The sequence below is a fragment of the Salvelinus sp. IW2-2015 genome, linkage group LG8 (genome assembly GCF_002910315.2).
Source record: "Salvelinus sp. IW2-2015 linkage group LG8, ASM291031v2, whole genome shotgun sequence".
Classification (NCBI taxonomy): Eukaryota; Metazoa; Chordata; class Actinopteri; order Salmoniformes; family Salmonidae; genus Salvelinus; species Salvelinus sp. IW2-2015.
The window spans coordinates 34,729,201-34,751,476 of record NC_036848.1 but is presented as its reverse complement, the minus strand read 5'-3'; the positions used below and the strand labels follow the sequence as shown (position 1 = coordinate 34,751,476).

Sequence of the window (22,276 nt, the reverse complement as noted above, 5' to 3'; positions counted from 1 at the left end):
TAAAAAGGGCTCCATGCCTGGGTTTTGGAGCACCCCACACCCGGGCCCAGCCAATAGAGGTCACCCCTGATCAAGGTTTTTAAAAAATCTTCGGAGAAGTCCAGACATCAACTTTCGCTTCAGAGTCTAAGTCCAGCCGTGCACCTGGTGATTGAACGGGTTACCAGGTGTTGATGGGGGAAATGGCTCCAAGGGCCAGCCCTCGCCAGTAGGCCAAAAAAAAGGGGGACAGAGCAGCCAACCTCCACAGAGGCTGCCTGCTCTGCCCCCTTGAAGGACAGTGGAACTACGGACCTCCAGGCCACTAGGCCTACACTCCCTGCCCGGGTCAACACCCCTCTCTCTGTGCCTGAGAGTATAGCTTACTCCCTGGAACTACGGACCTCCAGGCCTCTAGGCCTACACTCCCTAGGTCAACACCACTCTCTCTCGACATGAGTCCCAGCCGGGGCCACCCCCCTCCATAACCTCACCCACCAGGCAAACTGGGGTACCCACACTTAAGCACCCCTCCTCAGACACTAAAGTATACAGCCCCACTGTCACAAACCACGTGCACCTGGTAACCAGCCCCGCTGTCACGAACCACGTGAACCTGGTAACCGGGTGACCGACCCGCTTTCCACTCAGAGACTAAGTCCACACATTTGGGTTACCAGGTGCTGGTGGAACTTTCCAGCCGGGTCTCCACCTTCACTAGCCTGCTTGCCCTCTCTCTCACTCTGGGCCTCTGGCCTCTCGTACTCTGGCTCCTGGCCCTTCTCTGTGCACCTGGTAACCCATTAGTAAAGAAGGAGGAAGGTGGAGGAAGATGCCTTCCGTCCCCGACAAAAGCTTAGATCTGACTTGGAATAGATCACAGCGAATGAGCTGCTCTGCTACTTACGAAACCCTGACCCAAAATCAGGTAATCTACGAGTAACATGACAGAGGCTGTTCACCTTGGAGACCTGCTGCAGATATGGGTACGGCACGGCGCGAGATTTACACCCTGTCCCCCGGATTGTCAAGGGCCAGCGAGAGCTCAACGGACGCCGCCGGAACCACAACGCTTTCCAGGGCTTGGGCCCCTCTCTCGGGGCGAACCCATTCCAGGGTGCCCTGCCCTTCACAAAGAAAAGAGAACTCTCCCCGGGGCTCCCGCCAGCTTTTCTGGGATCGGTCGCGTTACAGGACGCCTCACGGCGCCCGTCTCCGCCACTCCAGATTCGGGGACCGACTGACCCATGTTCAACTGCTGTTCACATGGAACCCTTCTCCACTTCGGCTTTCCTCCAAATAGTCAGGGCCGTGACCTCACTAAACCATCCAATCGGTTTCACTGTACTGGCCGTGTGTACTTAGACTTGCATGGCTTAGTCTTTGAGACAAGCATATGCGACTGGCAGGATCAACCAGGTAGCCCCTCGCAACATAGAGGTTCTACCTGGGCGCACTAAGTGGATAACAGCCAGGTCACGGTCCTACCCCGTGACGGGAGGAGGCCCTGGTGCAATCCACCTTGTGCCCAGTGGGAGGCCCTGAACTGCCCGTGGCGCCGCTCGAGAGGTCTTTGTCTAGCTGGAGGGTTTAGTAGGAACCGCACAACTGAGCCAACAACAGGGTTTGAGAAACACACGTGTCTCTGGCGCCGGTGCGTAGCGGAGTGGCCCCCACCACAGGCATTGCTGCCTGGGTGTGCCGCTCCCCACACCGGAACACAGTCCTTCATCGGCCTTGCCCTCTGACGTAATGCGGAGGAATTCCCGTACTCAGGATAGACTGGAGCGACTATTGTCATTACGTTTGGCTGAAGGGTTTTTACCCAGAATTCGGTCAATATCTCATATTTTTCAACTCGCTTCCGGGTAGGGCCCCGAACTTCAATAGTGGACGACTCACCGTCGACCTCATCACTCTCGCTATCCGTTGAAGTCCCCCCGACGCAGCCTTGCTTCCTCGGTTCCGACTGTGTTTCACCACCGTTCTGACTGGTTGGCTGCGCCACCGCCGCCACCTGTTCACTCTTGTCCCCCAGCTGCTGCTCCGCCACCGCCGACTGCTCACCCTCGTCCACTAGCTGCTGCTCCGCCACCGCCGACTGCTCACCCTCGTCCACTAGCTGCTGCTCCGCCGACTGCTCACCCTCTCCACTAGCTGCTGCTCCCACCGCCGACTGCTCACCCTCGTTCCACTAGCTGCTGCTCCGCCGACTGCTCACCCTCGTCCACTAGCTACTGCTCCGCCGACTGCTCACCCTCGTCCACTAGCTGCTGCTCCGCCACCGCCGACTGCTCACCCTCGTCCACTAGCTGCTGCTCCGCCGACTGCTCACCCTCGTCCACTAGCTGCTGCTCCGCCGACCGTTCACTGTCAACCCCCGGCAAAGTTCCAGGGTTCTCCCTGGGCTCCAGCCGCGTTCCACCACCATCGTTCCGCTGCATGTACTGCCCTGATTCAGGCTGTTGTCTGTCAGTTGAATGCCAGCTCGCTAGCATAGCGTGCTTCCATTTGATAGTACCAGACTTAAGTGCATGGGTGACTTTGAAATGTCGTTCTATCCAGCCAATGTTCTGCTTGGAACAAAGCCCACAGTTGCTTTTTCGTCAGCTGTTCATACCTTCTCTCTCCTGCCTTACTGTGTGCGTGAGTCCTTGTTTGCTCCACCGACCAACAAACTAACCCTAAGCATAACCCCTGAGCCTAAAATTGCATTTTTCCTTGTGGGGACCTGCAAAATGTCCCCACCACCTAATTGTCCTTGTCATACTATCCTTGTGAGGACTTCTGGTACCCACAAGGATAGTTAAAGAAACACACACACACACAAACACATGCACACACAAACACATGCGTGCACACACACACACACACACACACACACACACACACACACACACACACAGCAAACATTGCTAAGACTTGCAGAGGGCATAGAAAATATCCAGGATGGTACCACAGTATCTCCATGGTAACATACTGTAGGCCATACATACTGTTATAAACTGCATAATAAGTAATAACTCAAAAGGAAAAATGAAGACTGGGCACCGAAGTTTGGATTTCAACAAAACTGTCTTTAATTCACTGGTACTGTTTATAAAATCAGCAAGTCTGCTTCGATGCCAACTTAAACAAGGTGTGAGTGTGTTTGTGTATTATTTTTGTGTGCTTGATGAGTGTACTGTGTGTATGGGGTACATGTGTGTGTGTGTGTGTGTGTGTGAGATGTGTGAATGTAAGAGTGCTGGATAAGGCAACATGCAGTAATCAGTTTCCATTGACCTCAAAGTAATAATACACACATACCTGCTCTATAATACAGACACTGATGCTGGACTGACCTGCTTTATATGACACAGACACACACGCACACACAAACACACACTTTGTACCTGCACAGGGCAGACCTGTTTTTTGTACCTGCACCTGTTTTAGTCTCTAACATTACTTGCTGACACAGGGAAGGGCGGGACACACTGAGTGACAGGGCAGAGGAAGCCTCAGAGTGGCTGAGATGGTTGACAACAGGAGCAGTTGACCAATGACAGTAGAAAATGTACTATTTTTTGTGGGAATCAAAAATCGATTTTGAATATACATTTCCCAGCATTCCCTATGTGTGATGCTCCTCTATTCTACCTGTCTGTCTGACTATTGCTTGGTATTACTATGACAACAACATATTTTCACAAGTAATCATCATTCTGAATCACTTTCTGCTTTCCTCCCTTTCAACTCTGCCAGTCGACCCAGACCATATCTAGAGCCAGACTAAACCCAGGCTAGACCAAAACCACTGTAGTGTATTGCGTATATTGATATCTTCTGCTGTTATGTGATTCCCAGTGGTGGCAGGAGCATTCTTCCTCTCACACACACTAACAGTACATGTGTATTGCTTTCTGGCGTGTCTCAAGACATATTGTTTTGATATGCCGGGTAGTGTAGTGTTAACACACAGTTAGGCAACACACTATCTAGGTTACACCCACACTCCACCCCCAGGCGGCAGCTGGCAGGTCTAGGTGCTGAGCTAAGCCTTGAAAAGAACATCAGGTGCAGCCAATTGGGGTGATAGGCTGTCTGGGAGAAAGAGAGGCCAGAAGCCTTAGTTAACCTCTAGTTGTTTGTTTCTTTGTGTTAGTTAACCTCTATAGCTGTTTGTTTCTTTGTGTTAGTTAACCTCTATAGTTGTTTGTTTCTTTGTGTTAGTTAACTTCTTTATTTGGGGATGCCTTTTTCTTGTTTTGTTTTTGTACATATTTATCTTTCACCATCTGAACAAGTAATAATCCACTTGGACTGGCTGGTCAAGAGGGCAAGAAGGAGCTGGCCCTGGACTTACGGTAAGGTGGCTGTCACCTGGGCGCACGTACATTCAACACCTGGTCACATACGCTTCCTTCTCATATTGATGCACACATCAAATCAGGTTACAGACCAGTAAACTAGGCCTAAGACCCCTAGACTTAACAAGTGCAACGATATAAGCCGGCTAGTTAATCGGTTTTAATATGACCCTGTTACATGTGTGACCAAACACACTTTAACACACACACACACACACTCTCTAATTCATTGCACATGTCCCTACAGCAGCATCTCATGGACAGAACACCCCTGAACTGGCCTACTACTTGACACGTCTAACAGACACACACACACAAGCATCCAAACGACGATAAATCTCTCTGTGGTTCTGTAATCCTGAATAATCATCACAGCTCTCATCCACCCTGTGTGTGTGTGTGTGTGTGTGTGTGTGTGTGTGTGTGTGTGTGTGTGTGTTTGCTGTGTGTGTGTGTGTGTGTGTGCGCAGGCCTCTTGATAGAGTACTGGGTGGCGATAGGGAGAACATAACACTAGGGCGAACAACATGACGACAACGACACAAAGGCGGGGAGCTATACAGGAGAGGGGGGCCAGAGGGGGGCTGTTAGGGGAAACAGAGGGTATCAGGGAGGGCAAAGGGGGTATCTGGAAGAGTCTGTATCGGTTTTGGTTCCATAAAGTAGAACATCTGGAAGTCTGGAACAGCAGGGCGAGGGGAGCGAGCGACCAAACGGAAGGCTGGGGAGAAGAGGTCCCTGGAATGACTAGTAGCCGCCCTGAGAGCCCTGAGAGTGAGAGAGGGAGAGAGAAAGGAAGTATCAACAATCATGTCATGATATCACCATCTTATGCATAAAGAAAGTAACATGAAACGCGTGGTTCGTTGTCACTTACCTCTCCTTCTCCTCCCTGCTCCATTCCTCCATATTCCGCCTACAGAGAGAGAGTTTACGTAAGAGTAGGGAAGGAAGAAAATTAAGGTGGGATGACATGAGAGGTCTAGGGGTCTCAAGCAGTGAACCATGTTCATGTGATGAGTAACCTTGCCTGAGACCTGAAGACTTGTGTTTGCTCCTAGACCTGGCACCTAGGCTTTAGTGCGTTGGGCTAGCGCAATCGTGCGGCGTGCAGACGCCCGGGCTTCACACCCAGGAGGTTACAGCTACATCAAGCAGATTATCCCTTATGTCATGCTTATGACAGGGTTAAGTCTGATACAGGGCCACTCAGTCCCAGTCTCTGAGCTGAAGTGTCTAACGAGGCGGAAGGTTAGCATGCCATAGCTAGCAGAGTAGATGTGATGGCACAGGAACAAACTCTGTTACACTCTTTTCTGTGCACCCTAACCAGAGGGATCCATTCAGAGTAAGTGCATGTCCATATGCTACACCAGAGATGCAGCATTATTATCTATATTACACCTAGCTGAAGTAGAGCAGAGTTAGACATGGTTATGGAGAGGGTTAAATCAGGTTTAGAATGTAACCCCAGGTCCTAACAGCACACTAGGCAGTCAGTGTTTGAAAGCCCCCTTTGGAATGATATATGCACTTAGGGATGATCTATGTTAGGCAGAATCATGCAGCATTCCCTAGCCAGCCACCCCGCCATAACCTATAACCTCTGAACCCCCCTTCTCTCTCCTGCCCAATAGGCACCTCGTATACAGGCTGAGGCTCCTCCTACCAACGGAACACAGAGGAAACAAACACAACAATAACAACAAAGGGTTAGCAGCACAACGCCAACACAACGCCAACACAGCACTGCTACAATTGCAACGTAAGCGCACAAAATATAAGCTATGTCAACACACAAAGCAATATCAACACACAATATCAACACTCTCAGCACGCACAATAGCATAGCAACACAACAGCATAGCAGGATCACAACAGGAGGAAATCGAACCTGGCTGCCACACACAGAACGATGCCAACACACAAAGTAAAACACACCTTCACACACACGATTCAGAACACAACAGAAAAATACAGACCTCTTCATATTGGGAATGTGGAGTGAGTTATAGGCCTACCGTAGGCCTACCGTCAAACCTAATCTGCCTGGACCTCTGAACCACTGGCTATTGGAGGAGCTGTCATTCCCGTCTGTCTCTGCTGTACTGTGTTAAATAGCGCCACCATGTGGTCAAGCAGCAGACTGTTTTTATGGCGACAGCACTACTGTCTGAGCCCAACTGAAGGATTTAGACACTGTTATGCGTGTTGACGCTGCAGTCATGTTGTTGCTCGACATTCTATTGTAATCATTTCAAAAGGGTGCTGTGTCACCTGATTGATAATCTCACGATGCCAGAAGCCTGGGCTGTCATAGGCTACCTGAATGACAATGTCAAGTTTGGTGTCTAGTTATTAGTATGTCAATGGTCCTAATCTGCTATTCCTTACCGGTTATTGATCACTTGAATATTCTTGTTCACATTGACCTGTCAGTCACTAATTGATCGATCATTCTTTCATCTGTTGTCATGGTAACTCACCGCCTGTCCGGTGTTCTCCATGCCACCCTGCGAGAGGTCAGCTCCGGCAGCAGTGGGGTCCCCGACGATGTTTGCCTGGTCGCGGTTAGCAACTGACACACAGAGATCGATCAGTCAGTTAATAAATCAATCCGATCCCACAAGAATATGTGTGTGTCTCACCTTTGTTTACTCCTGCGTCCATTCCCTCCTTTGTCTTTGAACCTGAGGACAGGGGAGACATCACAACATGTCAACAGATCAATATATTGAAATCACACTGCAATGGATGCCATGAAACATGATCAGGGATCAGTGTTGTGATTTACTATATAAACTCAGCCTAAGAAGTACTGTGTTAATTAAGGAGTGCAGCAAACAGAAATCTGTTGTAACCGTTTGGTAATATAAACTCAGCAAAAAAAGAAACGTCCCTTTTTCAGGACCCTGTCTTTCAAAGATAATTCTTAAAAATCCAAATAACTTCACAGATCTTCATTGTAAAGGGTTTAAACACTGTTTCCCATGCTTGTTCAATGAACCATGCACCTGTGGAACGGTCGCTAAGACATTAACAGCTTACAGACGGTAGGCAATTAAGGGCACAGTTATGAAAACTTAGGACACTAAAGAGGCCTTTCTACTGACTCTGAAAAACAACTAAAGAAAGATGCCCAGGTTCCCTGCTCATCAGCGTGAATGTGACTTAGGCATGCTGCAAGGAGGCATGAGGACTGCAGATGTGGCCAGGGCAATAAATTGCAATGTCCGTACTGTGAGACGCCTAAGACAGCGCTACAGGGAGACAGGACAGACAGCTGTTCTCGCAGTGGCAGACCACGTGTAACAACACCTGCCCAGGATCGGTACATCTGAACATCACACCTGCGGGACAGGTACAGGATGGCAACAACAACTGCCCAAGTTACACCAGGAAAGCACAATCCCTGAGGCTGGACTGAGGGCTTGTAGGCCTGTTGTAAGGCAGGTCCTCACCAGACATCACAAGGCAACAACGTCACCTATAGGCACAAACCCACCGTCGCTGGACCAGACAGGACTGGCAAAAAGTGCTCTTCACATGACGAGTCGTGGTTTAGTTTCACCAGGGGTGATGGTCGGATTCGCGTTTATCGTCGAAAGAATGAGCGTTACACCGAGGCCTGTACTCTGGAGCGGGATCGATTTGGAAGTGGAGGGTCCGTCATGGTCTGGGGCGGTGTGTCACAGCATCATCGGACTGAGCTTGTTGTCATTGCAGGCAATCTCAATGCTGTGCATTACAGGGAAGACATCCTCCTCCCTCATGTGGTACCCTTCCTGCAGGCTCATCCTGACATGACCCTCCAGCATGACAATGCCACCAGCCATACTGCTCGCTCTGTGCGTGATTTCCTGCAAGACAGGAATGTCAGTGTTCTGCCATGGCCAGCGAAGAGCCCGGATCTCAATCCCATTGAGCATGTCTGGAACATGTTGGATTGGAGGGTGAGGGCTAGGGCCATTCCCCCCAGAAATGTCCAGGAACTTGCAGGTGCCTTGGTGGAAGAGTGGGGTAACATCTCACAGCAAGAACTGGCAAATCTGGTGCAGTCCATGAGGAGGAGATGCACTGCAGTACTTAATGCAGCTGGTGGCCACACCAGATACTGACTGTTACTTTTGATTTTGACCCCCCCCATTGTTCAGGGACACATTAATCCATTTATGTTAGTCACATGTCGATGGAACTTGTTCAGTTTGTCTCAGTTTTTGAATCTTGTTATGTTCATACTAATATTTAAACATGTTAAGTTTGCTGAAAATAAACGCAGTTGACAGTGAGAGGAAGTTTCTTTTTTTGCTGAGTTCATTTATTTGGTGAGGTTGTAGTAGCAGGGAGAGCACTGCAGGTGGCAGTGTAGAATTCAGCAGCATACTGTATGTCACTCTGTAAAATCCAAATGGATGATATTATCTTATAATTACTCTCCTCCATAGTAAGTGTTCCTCTGTACATCTCTCTCTGTCTCTCTCTCTCCTCTTTCTGATGCTACAGTATGAAAGGTTACTAGGCTGATTAAATAGTAGTTATGCAACCAGCTGGATAGAGGGAAAGAGCAAAGGAGGGATAGAGGGAAAAAGAGAAAGGGAGGGGGAGTGGGTATAGAGAGAAAGATAGCCTATAGGGAAGATGCATGAGCAAATCCAGCACAAAACCAGAATAATGATACATCTCTTTCACATACATGACACACGTTTCCATAGCACACAGTTCATTGGAGATGCATACTCTCGCTTTATCTCTATCTCTTCTCCCCCCTTTCTCTCTCCTCCACACTCTCAGAACTGCAGATGCCTCGCTTCCTCCTCCATTTCGCTTCTTCTTTTTTCTCTCCCCCTCCCTGTTCCATCTCTGTCTCTTTCTCTCTCTCTCTGCACGCTCCCCGTAGTCTGTGAGCCACGTGCCGAGCTGCGCAGTACTGCAGCAGACATACACCGAGACACATACTCGCGCACACACGCCCATTTGCAGCGTGGCTATGACACAGCTTCCTTCTCTGAGTCAGAGGAGCACCCCTCCTGGGTACGGCCTCTATCTAGCATATCCGACTGCGTGTGTGTCTGTATGTATGTGCGTAGGACCTGTCTGTCTGTCTACACTATCCAGGCCAAGGAACAATACAGTGATTTAGCTGCAGGGTTTAGCAGCAGGGTTTACCCCTGAGAGAGAGCGCTCCTCTGCAGCCAATGACCTGTGAAATGGCCATACGCTCCATAGGACAGAACACACACAGAAACACACGCACACTTATGCTCCAGTAAGCTCTGAGTGGACGACCTTGATTGAGAGGAGGTGCGTTCTGCATTGCATTTTGGGATAGAAGTAATAATCCATAAATTAGTTGTTCCGATTGGACTGGCTCTGCTCCTTTAATAGGCTAACACACGCACATTCACACACACACACACACACACACACACACACTCTGCGGAAGTCTGAAGTCTCAGTTGATAGATTAGATACAGTAGGTGATCAGGAACATTGAGCCTCTACAATCCACTGAATACATTTCTCTCTCTTTCTCTAACTACAGCTCCTCTTTGTCCACCTCTCTATCCTCTACCCCTATCCACCACTCGCCATTCCCCTCTCTATCCTCTACCCCTATCCACCACTCGCCATTCCCCTCTCTATCCTCTACCCCTATCCACCACTCGCCATTCCCCTCTCTATCCCCTACTCTGGCTTTATCCATCTCTCTCCCTCTCTTTCTCCATCTGTTGATCTTTAAGCTGCTAGCTCTATGACATAACACCCCCCCCCCCTCTCTCTCTCTCTCTGTCTTTCTGTCTCTCTCTCCCTTTTAATTGTAAATTGGCATTGATTTGGCTATGAATGAATGTTGAATTGAGTCATTAAAAATTGCCCCCCCCCTCTCTCTCTCTTTGTCTCTCCCCATCACTCCCTCTTTCTGTTCCCTGGTTGTAAAGGGTCATATACTCTGAAGGGGGAGGAAGGTAGTTAGTCATCAATGGTCACACACTAGCCAGCAGCACGTGAGGACACACACGCATGCGCATACACACCACACACCACACACGGGGGCGAAGAGAGAGGATTGCTGCAGTGCTCAGCTGATCCATGTCCCTGATGCCCCGCCCCCCAGCCACAAATAATACAAAAACACACACACGTTTCATCAGGTCCATCACGTTTTTCTCTCTGTCATGTTATTCTGCAGTGTTAGCTGTAGCTGTCAGATTGATGGGTCAGAGAGAGAGAGTGTGTGTGTGTGTGTGTGTGTGTGTGCGTGTGCGTGTGCGTGCGCGTGTGCGTGCGTGTGCGTGCGCGTGCGTGCGCGTGCGTGCGTGCCAGCATGCATACCTTGTTCCTACCCCAAACCCTTTGGCCCTCACACAGGCTAACCTTGAGCTCTGACGCACAAATACACTCACACACACACTGGTGAATCCCCTCTCACAGTACTGGACCCTATCTAATGGCCTGGTGGTAGCAGCCTTGGCATGGTCTTATCTAGATTATAACATATTATAGCGCGCTTATGAACTGCGGCAGTGCCGCCACACTATCCCCCAATGTCACACTACATCTTTCCCTCTCTCCGCTCCTCTCGTCTAGTTCCCTCCCATTTTCTCTCTTCCTCTCATCCTTTCTCATCCACTCATTCTTCCTCTTCGTTTCGCTCATCACTCTTCGCTAATTTCTTTTTCTCCGACTCTTATTCATAGAAATTTACGCAGTCTACTCTCTCTATCCTCCTCTCTTTCTGTGATTCCTTCACTCAATGTCTTCCTTCCATCTATTCTTTCCACCATCCTTGTCTCCACCACACCCCAGCTCTTTCTTTCTTCCCCCTCTCCTCCTCCTCCTCCTCACTCTCTCTCTGCACCAGTTCTGCAGTATTCTGCCTCTGCTCCTTGGCAACCACCTCCCCTTCTTCTCACTTCTCACTGTAACTGTCCCAGACTGGTGCATCCACGGGACCCCTTTTAAGCACACACACAGACAAACACACACACACAAACACTTACCTACATACATGACCCCCTCCTTGGTCTTGGCGGCTGCCCCCTCCACCCCAGCCTTGGTCTTCTCCGCAGCGGCCACCACCCCCTCCTTGGCCATGCTGAACCCCTTCATCAGTACATCCATCCTGGGATAGGTCTCTACTGGGCTCCCCTGCTCCGAAACGGGCCTGCTGGCTGGGCTGGTCAGACAGAGTGTGTGAGAGAGACGGAGTGTGTGTGTGTGTGTGAGGAAGAGACTGTGTGTGAGGAAGAGCTTGTGTGTGTGTATGTGTGTGTGTGTGTCAGTGACTTCTCCAATAGCGCTGCAGAGAGAGAGAGATGTAAAGAGCGAAAGAAGGAGAGAGGACTGCACAGCAGGGCTACAGGATGCAGACTGAGAGAGAAGAGGAGCGAGCGACTGAGCAGAGAGAGGAGAGAGGCAGAGAGAAATGAAGAGAGAGCAGGCGTGCGTGCGATGGAGAGAACGAGAGACAGAAAGACAGAACCTGCTGGATGTGCAGCATATTTAAGTCACGCTGCAGCCAACCCCCCCCCCCTCTCTCTCTCTCCCCTCGCCACTCACACTCGAAAAGCAACCTCAAGCTGGCTGACTCCATATTTAATACGCAGGTTTGATCTGTCTGAGATACGTTTTATGTGATGAAACTGTGAACTGTGATGAAAATACATAATAAACAAATAGATTTTTGAGATTTTGAGATTGCTGGGGTTCTGAAAAGGGAATGAAATATTCACGATGATGCTTCAGTTTTAATGATCAGTTTCCTGTCATATTATTAGCTGAATCTACAGTGTGCTGTGAATCACCTCTGACCTTCACTCAGCTTCCACATGTTCCTCACATCTGGGGGGGGGGGGCAAAGACATGTGGAAGCTGCCTTACACCACTCCAATCAAGGAGGGTCCGGTCCAATCCTTTTAAATCCATGATGGTGGGGTGAATGAGTGCACACTTTGAAGAAGAGAGAAACGGACCATGGCCATTGCTTGTCCGTTTCTTCTCTGGGTGGTGTGAAGAATGCTGACTCACCCCTGCACCCCCTCTTTAACCCACCCCCCCTTATGAGCTGCTCTTAAATCTATCTACATTCAACCCGCAGAATGCTTCCCTGGTAGAGACACTCCTTCCAGTGACCATAATACACACTGCATCATGACACAGCAGATCCTTGGAATCGATCACCCCCCCACCCCCCCCAAAAAAAGGACACTAAGGACTTTCCCAGCCAAGTTTGAAGATGCAGCATCATCACTTGTCCTGTCTCCCGCTTTCATCTCCTACACCTCTTTCTCCCTTTCTCCACCCTAACATACAATGCATTCGGAAAGTATTCAGACCCCTTGACTTTTTGTTACAGCTTTATTCTAAAATGGATTAAATATTTTTCTCCCTCATCAATCAACACACAATACCCCATAATGACAAAGCAAGAACAGGTTTTTAGGATTGTTTGCAAATATATAATATATTTTAAAAAAATGAAATTACATTTCATTGCGCTCTGGACCAGGTTTTCATCAAGGATCTCTCTGTACTTTGCTCCGTTTATCTTTCCTTCAATCCTGACTAGTCTCCCAGTCCCTGCTGCTAAAAACATCTCCACAGCTGCCACCACCATGCTTCACCGTAGGGATGGTGAAGGGTTTCCTCCAGACGTGACGCTTGGCCTTCAGGGCAAAGAGTTCAATCTTGGTTTCATCAGACCAGAGAATCTTGTTTCTCATGGTCTGACAGTCCTTTAGGTGCTTTTCGGCAAACTTCAAGTTGTCTGTCATGTGCCTTTTACTGAGGAGTGGCTTCCGTCTGGCCACTCTACCATAAAGGCCTGATTGGTGGAGTTCTGCAGAGATGGTTGTACTTCTGCAAGGTTCTCCCATCTCCACAGAGGAACTCTGGAGCTTTGTCAGAGTGACTATCGGATTCTTGGTCACCTCCCTGACAAAGGCCCTTCTCCCCTGATTGCTCAGTTTGGCTGGGCTGCCAGCTCTAGGAAGAGTCTTGGTGGTTCCAAAAGTCTTCCGTTTAAGAATGATGGAGGACACTGTGTTCTTGGGGACCTTCAATAATGCAGACATTTTTTGGTACCCTTCCCAGATCTGTGCCTTAACACAATCCTGTCTCGGAGCTCTATGGACAATTCCTTCAACCTCATGGATTGTTTTTTTTTGCTCTGACATGCACTGTCATCTCTCACCTTATATAGACAGGTGTGTGCCTTTCCAAAACATGTCCAATCAATTTAATTTACCACAGTTCACTTACTCTGCATCTCAAAAAGACATGGCGGTTGGAACCAAGAATCTCAAATTTGGACTCATCAGACAAAAGGACAGATTTCCACAGGTCTAATGTCCATTGCTCATTATTCTTAACCAAGCAAGTCTCTTCTTCTTTTTGATGTCCTTTAGTAATGGTTTCTTTGTAGCAGTTCAACCATGAAGGCCTGATTCACGCAGTCCCCTCAACAGATGTTGAGATGTGTCTGTTACTTTTATATGCATTTATTTTGGCTGCAATCTGAGGTGCAGTTAACTCTAATGAACTTATCCTCTGCAGCAGAGGTAACTCTGTGTCTTTCTTTCCTGTGGCGGTCTTCACGAGAGCCAGTTTCAGCATAGCGCTTGATGGTTTATGTGACTGCACTCGAAAAACTTTCCAAGTTCTTGAAATGTTCTGGATTGACTGACCTTCATGTCTTTGCTTATTTGAGCTGTTTCTGACATAATATGGACTTTCTCTTTTACCAAATAGGGCTATATTCTGTATATCACCCCTACATTGTCACAACACAACTGATTTGCTCAATTGCATTAAAGCACACCTGTTAACTGAAATGCATTCTAGGTGACTAACTTCTTCTTAATAGGGGGCGCTGTTTTCACTTTGGGAAAAAATCATGCCCAAATTAAACGGCCTCGTACTATGTTCTAGATCATACGATATGCATATTATTATTACTATTGGATAGAAAACACTCTGGAGTTTCTAAAACTGTTATATCTGAATTATATCTGTGAGTAAAACAGAACTCATTTGGCAGCAAACTTCCAAACAGGAAGTGAAAATTCTGAAAATGGGTCTCTGTGTAAGGCCTTGCCTATTCAATTGCCTTTTATTTATGGATCTGTATGCACTTCGTACGCCTTCCACTAGATGTCAACAGGCAGTAGAATGTTGAATGGGGTGTCTAGCTTGATGTGAGAGCGAATGAGAGCTTTTGGAGTGACAGGTCCGCCATATTGGCAGTATTTTGCTGCGCACCAGAGAGCACCATATTGTTTTCTGCAATGCGTTAGGTAGACACGACGAAATGCTCCGTCTTGGACGTTATTGGATACATACGAGAAAAACATACTACAGATGGATTCTCAACTGAGTTTGCCCAGTTTATTCGACTTTTATTATCAGTTTTTGAATTTTTCGTTCCATGCGCCAAACATTGATGGACACTTGAGCGCCACCATGCTAGCCAAAGTTGCTAATTCGACAGAAGAAATGGACATTCTAAAACAAAACAACGATTTATTGTGGAACTAGGACTCCTTGCACTGCATTCTGATGGAAGATCATCAAAGGTAAGAGAATATTTATGATGTTATTTCGTATTTTTGTGGAATATGTTGGCTCCAACATGGCGGAGAATGGCTGGGCGCTGTCTCAGATTATTGCATGCTGTACTTTGTACTAAAGTTTTTTTTTTTTTATCTAACACAGCGGTTGCATTAAGAACCAGTGTATCTTTCATTTGCTGTACAACATGTATTTTTAGCAAAGTTTATGATGAGGTTTTTGGTTAGATAACGTGACTGTCCAAAATTCCTCCGGACAATTTGGTGCATTTTGGCGCCATATTCACAATGTAAAACCATTTTCGAACAAAACATAAATGTATTGTATAACATGATGTTATAAGACTGTCATCTGATGAAGTTGTTCAAAGGTTAGTGATTAATTTTATCTCTATTTGTGGGTTTTGTGAAAGCTACCTTTGCGGTGGAAAAATGGCGGTGTGTTTTTGGATATTGTGGTGAGCTAACATAAATATATGTTGTGTTTTCGCTGTAAAACCCTTAAAGAATCGGAAATATTGGCTGGATTCACAAGATGTTTATCTTTCATTTGCTGTACAACATGTATTTTTCATAAATGTTTTATGATGAGTATTTATGTATTTCACGTTGCTCTCTGTAATTATTCTGGCTGTTTTGGTGCTATTTATGATCATGGCACCAATGTAAAACCAGGATTTGTAGCTATAAATATGCACATTTTCGAACAAAACATAAATGTATTGTATAACATGATGTTATAAGACTGTCATCTAATGAAGTTGTTCAAAGTTTAGTGATTGATTTTATCTCTATTTGTGGGTTTTGTGAAAGCTATGTGTCACACCCTGGCCTTAGTTATCTTTGTTTTCATTATTATTTTAGTTAGGTCAGGGTGTGACATGGTGTAGTATGTGTTTTTGTATTGTCTAGGGCAGGGGTGTCAAAGTCAAATGGACGGAGGGCCAAATAAAAAATTTAGCTACAAGCCGAGGGCCGGACTGTTCGAATGTTCATTGAAAAAATTTTAAATGACGCATATAGTCTAGTGAACCTAATTGAACCTACTGAAAACCTAACAAATATATTCCAATATGATCAGATAAATAAAGCAATATTTTCTTATGGCTCTGTCAGTAATCTTTAATTTTCAACAAGCACAAAAGACAAATTTCCTTTAATATAAAAATCCCCATAACATGAACATTAATGAAAGAACGGTATTCAAGGCACATCAGTAGCCTATTTTTCTATTTTAGCAAAAGTGGGCTAAATTTACTTCAAAGAAAAAAACAATAATAGCAATTTTCTATCATCCACTCAACTGAAATATTTTTAAAATATAATTGGATTGAAATACAATAAAATAAAGTGCAAAAATCTATTAATCAAAAAACAACACTTTGTTTAAGGAGAAGTAACATGCAGTGGAAACAAATATTAAACTTTAACTTTTAAACTTGAACTGAGTAAAACCTCTAAATATGTGATTGCACAGTAATGTTCACTTGTTTGAGGTTGAGGGTGATACTTGGTGGTGTCCCATCTTTTCCACAAGTTCATCAATGTTCGGGGTAAGGCTCTGAGCTGAGGAAATCCTCAGAATTGAGTGGAGGTGTTCAGCAGTAAGTCGACTTCTGTGTGATGTTTTGTTCAGGTTCATCAAAGAAAACAGTTGTTCACACAGGTATGTGCTGCCAAAACATAGACAACGTTTGAGCAGCCTGGATGCGCAGCTGGGGCATTGTGTCGGGGAGGAAACGGGCGAACTCCGCAAGCACCCACTGCCGCTATTTTGCCCTCAGTGCATCATTGCATTGGAGGTCAATCAACTCCATTGGAGGTTTGGTGGTGAGCTTTCCACGTCAACAGCAAATGGGTTACCGAGCAGTTCCAACCTGCTTTTTTGTGCTTCAAAGTCGCAAATCGGGCGTCGAAAGTCAGCGGCAAGCATACCTATTTTATCAGCCAACTGTGCGCTCGGGAACGCACTGGTAGAGAGCTTCTCTTTCATGGTCTGGCAGCTGGGAAAGTGGCTCAAATTTTCTTTCCGCATCTGCGTCTCCCACAGAGTCAGTTTGGTTTTAAATGCCTTCACTGTACTGTACATATCAGAGATGACATGATCCCGACCCTGCAGCTGCAAGTTCATTGCATTCAGATGACTCGTAATGTCACACAGAAAAGCCATTTCACACAGAAACTTTCGTCTCGGAGTTGTGTTTGTGTCTTTCCCTTTGCTGTCCAAGAACAGACAAATCTCCTCACGAAGCTCGAAACATCTTTGAAGCACCTTTCCCTGGCTTAGCCATCGCACCTCTGTGTGATAAGGCAAATCACCATGCTCCGTTTTTAACTCCGTCAGAAATGCCTTGAACTGGCGGTGATTCAACCTTTGGCTCTGATAAAGTTAACTGTGCGCGTGATGATGCTCATTACATGCTCCATTTTCAAGGCTTTACCGCACAACGCTTCCTGGTGTATGATACAATGATAAGCTGTCAGCTCACCTGTCGCGTTTTCCTCTTGCATCTTTTCCCGTATCTTCGCCACCAGTCCGCTCCTGTGTCCACACATCGCAGGTGCTCCGTCGGTTGTCAAACCCACGAGTTTTTCCCAAGGCAGCTCCATCTCATTTACACATCTTGACACCTCTTCATACAAATCATGCCCCGTAGTTGTGCCATGCATAGGACGTAAAGCCAAAAACTCCTCTGTCACGCTTAGGCTGGAGTCCACTCCGCGGATGAAAATTGACAACTGGGCAATGTCAGAATGTCGGTGCTCTCATCCACAGCAAGGAATATGCAATGAAATCTTTTCCCTTTTTCACAAAGCTGCTCTTTTAGATTGATGGACAATCTGGTCTATCTCTCGGCAATGGTGTTTCTGCTCAGACTCACATTTAAAAAGAGTTGCCTTTTTTCTGGGCAAACTTCGTCACAAACTTTAATCATGCAGTTTTTGATGAAATCCCCCTCCGTAAATGGCCGGGCTGATTTAGCGATCTCTTCTGCCAAAATAAAACTGGCCTTGACAGCAGCCTGGCCTTGTGAATTGGCTTTTTTGAACAGAGCCTGTCGAGATTGAGGCCTCGTTTTAATTCCTCTGCCTTTTGTAGCCTTTGTTCCATGTCCATATTCTTGTTTTTGTCCGCGTGTTTCGTTTATAATGTCGTCTCAGATTATACTCTTTCAGTACCGCCACACTTTCTCCCACACAGAAGACACACAGGTTTTCCAGCTACCTCCGTGAACATATACTCCGACTCCCACCTTGTTTGAAACCCCCGGTTCTCAGTGTCCACCTTCCGTTTTGCCATTTTGATGGGTATCTGAAAGTTAATTTTACTGTGATGCTGACGACTGCTGTGCCAATAAAATATTGAAATGAAGCAGCCTACTGCTCGGTGCGTCACCGTTGCATTGTGGGAAATGTAGTATTGGTGCGTGTAAAAGATCTGCGGGCTGCCGGCTTGCTGCGGTCTGCGGGCCGGTTCTAATAATAAATCAAGATCATCCCAGGGGCCGTAAAAAACCTTCTCGCGGGCCGGATGTGGCCCGCGGGCCTTGACTCTGAACTATGTGGTCTAGGGTGTTGTATGGTTTAGGGGGTTAAGTAGAGTAGATGGTTTAGTGTTCAGTGTAGGTGTCTAGGAAAGTCTATGGTTGCCTGAATTGGTTCTCAATTAGAGACAGCTGGTTATTGTTGTCTCTGATTGGGAGCCATATTTAAGGCAGCCATAGGCTTTAGCTGGTTGTGGGTAATTGTCTATGTGTAGTGTTTGTGTCAGCACTATTTATGTATAGCGTCACGGTCGTCAGTTTGTTATTTTTGTTAGTTTGTGTATAGTTGTTCGTTTCTTGGTTTTTCTCTCTTCTTTAATAAAAGAGGATGTATTTTGCACACGCTGCGCCTTGGTCCAATCTCTCTCAAGAAGACGATCGTGACAGAATTACCCACCAATCTAGGACCAAGCGGCGTGTCAAGCGGCAACAGGACCCACCTACACAGGATCATGAACATGGGAGGAGATACTGGATGGTAAGGGACCTTGGGCACAACCAGGAGAATATCGCCTCCCTCGTGAAGAGCTGGAGGCAGTTAAAGCCGAGAGGAGGCGATATGAGGAGGCAGCACGGAAGCAAGGCTGGAAGCCCGTGAGTACAACCCAAAAATGTCTTGGGGGGGCCTTAAAGGGAGTGTGGGCGAAGTCAGGTAGGAGACCTGCACCTACTCCCTGTACTTACCGTGGAGAGCGAAAGTACGGGCAGACACCGTGTTGCAGTAGAGCGCATGGTGTCTCCTGTACGCGTGCATAGCGCGGTTCGGTACATTCCAGTCCCACGTATCGGCCGGGCTAAATTGAGCGTTGAGCCGGATGTCATGAAGCCGGCCCAACGCATCTGGCCACCAGTGCGTCTCCTCGGGCCGGCTTACATGGCACCAGCCTTACGTATGGTGTGGCCCGGTTCGCCTACATAGCCCGGTGCGGGTTATTCCACCTCCCCGCACTGGTCGGGCGAGGGGAGCATACAACCAGGTAAGGTTGGACAGGCTCAGTGCTCAAGGGAGCCAGTACGGCCTGCACGGTCCGGTATTTCCAGCGCCACCTCCCCGCTCCAGCCCAGTACCACCAGTGCCTACACCACGCACCAGGCTTCCTGTGCGTCTTCAGAGCCCTGTGGCCTCCTCCACGCAATAGCTCTATGGTGCGTGTCTCCAGCCCTTTATCACCAGTGCCAACACCACGCACCAAGCGCTCCTGTGTGTCCCCAGAGTCCTGTGCGTCCTGTTGCTGCTCCCCGACTAGCCCTGAGATGCGTGTCCTCCAGCCCGGTACCACCAGTTCGGCACCACGCACTAGGCCTAATGTGCGTCCCCAGGGTCCAGCATGCCCTGTTCCTTCTCCCCGCACTAGCCTGAAGGTGCGTGTCCTTAGCCCGGTACCTCCAGTTCCGGCACCACGCACCAGGCTACAGTGCGTCTCAGCCGGCCAGAGTCTGCCGTCTGCCCAACGGCGCCTGAACTGCCCGTCTGCCCAACGGCGCCTGAACTGCCCGTCTGCCCAACGGCCCTGAATGCCGTCTGCCAACGGCGCCTGAACTGCCGTCTGCCCAACGGCGCCTGTACTGCCCGTCTGCCAACGCCGTCTGAACTGTCCGTCTGCCATGAGTCTTCAACAGCCCCTAGTCTGTACTGAGCCTGCAAAGCCGCCCGTCTGCCATGAGCCTTCAGAGCCGTCTGCCAGACAGGAGCCGCTAGAGCCTACCGCCAGACAGGAGCAGCCAGAGCCTTCCGCCAGACAGGATCAGCCAGAGCCTTCCGCCAGACGGATCAGACTCCGCAGCGGTCAGCCAGAGGCCTTCCCCAGACAGGATCAGCCAGAGCCTTCCGCCAGACGATCAGGCAATCAGCCAGAGCCTTCCGCCAGCCAGGATCAGCCAAGCCTTCCGCCAAGCCAGGAATCAGCCAGATCCGTCATCCAGCCAGGATCAGCCAGATCCGTCAGCCAGCCATGGCAGCCAGATCCGTCAGCCAGCCATGAGCAGCCAGATCCGTCAGCCAGTCAAGAGCAGCCAGATCCGTCAGCCAGCCATGAGCAGCAGATCCGTCAGCCAGCCATGAGCAGCCAGAGCCGTCAGCCAGCCATGAGCAGCCAGATCCGTCAGCCATCCATGAGCAGCCAGATCAAGTCAGCCAGCCATGAGCAGCCAGATCAGTCAGCCAGCCATGAGCAGCCAGATCCGTCAGCCAGCCATGGAGCAGCCAGATCCGTCAGCCAGCCATGAGCAGCCAGATCCGTCAGCCAGCCATGAAGCCGTCCAGCCCAGGATCCGCCAGAGCCGCCAGCCAGGATCCACCAGAGCCGTCCAGCCAGGATCCGCCAGAGCCGTCCAGCCAGGATCCGCCAGAGCCGTCCATCCAGGATCCGCCAGAGCCAGCCAGCCAGGATCCGCCATTCAGTCCGGTGCTGCCCCTTAGTCCGGTGCTGCCCCTTAGTCCCGGTGCTGCCCCTTATCCGGTGCTGCCCCTTATACCGGTGCTGCCCCTTATCCCGGTGCTGCCCCTTATCCCGGTGCTGCCCCTTAGTCCGGTTGCTGCCCCTAGTCGCGGTGCTGCCCCTTAATCCAGTGGGGTTAAAGTTGGAGGGTGGTCATTTGAGGAGGCTACGAAAGCGGGTAGTGACTATGGTGGGGTGGGGACCACGACCAGTACCAGAGCCGCCACCGTGGACAGACGCCACCCAGACCCTCCCCTAGACTTTATGCTGGTGCGTCCGGAGTTCGCACCTTAAGGGGGGTTATGTCACACCCTGGCCTTAGTTATCTATCTTTGTTTTCATTATTATTTTTAGTTAGGTCAGGGTGTAACATGGTGTAGTATGTGTTTTTGTATTGTCTAGGGTGTTGTATGGTTTAGGGGGTTAAGTAGAGTAGATGGTTTAGTGTTCAGTGAAGGTGTCTAGGAAAGTCTATGGTTGCCTGAATTGGTTCTCAATTAGAGACAGCTGGTTATTTGTTGTCTCTGATTGGGAGCCATATTTAAGGCAGCCTATAGGCTTTAGCTGGTTTGTGGGTAATTGTCTATGTGTAGTGTTTGTGTCAGCACTAGTTTATATGTATAGCCGTCACGGTCGTCAGTTTGTTATTTTGTTAGTTTGTGTATAGTTGTTCGTTTCTTGGTTTTTTCTCTTCTTTAATAAAAGAGGATGTATTTTTGCACACGCTGCGCCTTGGTCCAATCTCTCTCAAGAAGACGAATCGTGACACTATGTTTGCGGTGAAAAAATGGCGTTGTGTGTTTGGCTATTGTGGTGAGCTAACATAAATATATATTGTGTTTTCGCTGTAAAACATTAAAAAAATCGGAAATGTTGGCTGGATTCACAAGATGTTTATCTTTCATTTGCTGTATTGGACTTGTGATTTCATGAAATTATATTATATGATATCCCTGTGGCGCTAGGCTAGGCTATGCTAGTCAGCTTTTTTGATGAGGATGATCCCGGATCCGGGAGGGGGGGTCGGTCGAGGCTAACTCATGAAGCTGGTTGAGAGAATACCAAGAGTGCAAAGCTGTCATCAAGGCAAACGGTGGCTACTTTGAAGAATCAAATATAAAATCTATTTTGATTTGTTTAACTTTTTAGGGATAGGGGGCAGCATTTTCACTTTGGATGAATAGCGTGCCCAGAGTGAACTTTCTCCTACTCTGTCCCAGATGCTAATATATGCATATTATTATTACTATTGAATAGAAAACTCTCTGAAGTTTCTAAAACTGTTTGAATGATGTCTGTGAGTATAACAGAACTCATATGGCAGGCAAAAACCTGAGAAAAAATCCAAACAGGAAGTGGGAATTCTGAGGCTGGTCGATTTTCAACTCATCGCC

General features: G+C 48.1%; 1 protein-coding gene across 2 annotated transcripts; it reads right to left on the bottom strand.

The window, feature by feature from the left end:
- Positions 1-3,035: 3,035 nt before the first annotated feature.
- LOC111967807 (alpha-synuclein-like) lies at positions 3,036-11,841 on the bottom strand. Of its 2 annotated transcripts, XM_023993180.2 has the most exons (6): positions 11,333-11,841; positions 6,980-7,021; positions 6,818-6,909; positions 5,973-5,996; positions 5,209-5,247; positions 3,036-5,099 (listed from the first exon to the last, which is right to left on the bottom strand). In XM_023993180.2, exons 1-6 carry the CDS (start codon positions 11,451-11,453, stop codon positions 5,079-5,081), a joined length of 339 nt encoding a protein of 112 aa, XP_023848948.1. In that variant the 5' UTR covers positions 11,454-11,841; the 3' UTR covers positions 3,036-5,078. The 2 variants fall into 2 exon arrangements, with proteins under 2 accessions (XP_023848948.1, XP_023848949.1); XM_023993181.2 differs by lacking the exon at positions 5,973-5,996.
- Between the last annotated feature and the right edge of the window lie 10,435 nt (positions 11,842-22,276).

What these genes read in the sequence shown, in the direction of transcription:
- LOC111967807 (XM_023993180.2), bottom strand. Translation starts at nt 11,453, where the DNA reads ATGGATGTACTGATGAAGGGGTTCAGCATGGCCAAGGAGGGGGTGGTG. An exon ending in GGAGGGGGTCATGTATGTAG is followed by an intron (nt 7,022 to 11,332) that starts GTAAGTGTTTGT and finishes CCCTGTCCTCAG; the next exon opens with GTTCAAAGACAAAGGAGGGA. An exon ending in GGACGCAGGAGTAAACAAAG is followed by an intron (nt 6,910 to 6,979) that starts GTGAGACACACA and finishes TCTGTGTGTCAG; the next exon opens with TTGCTAACCGCGACCAGGCA.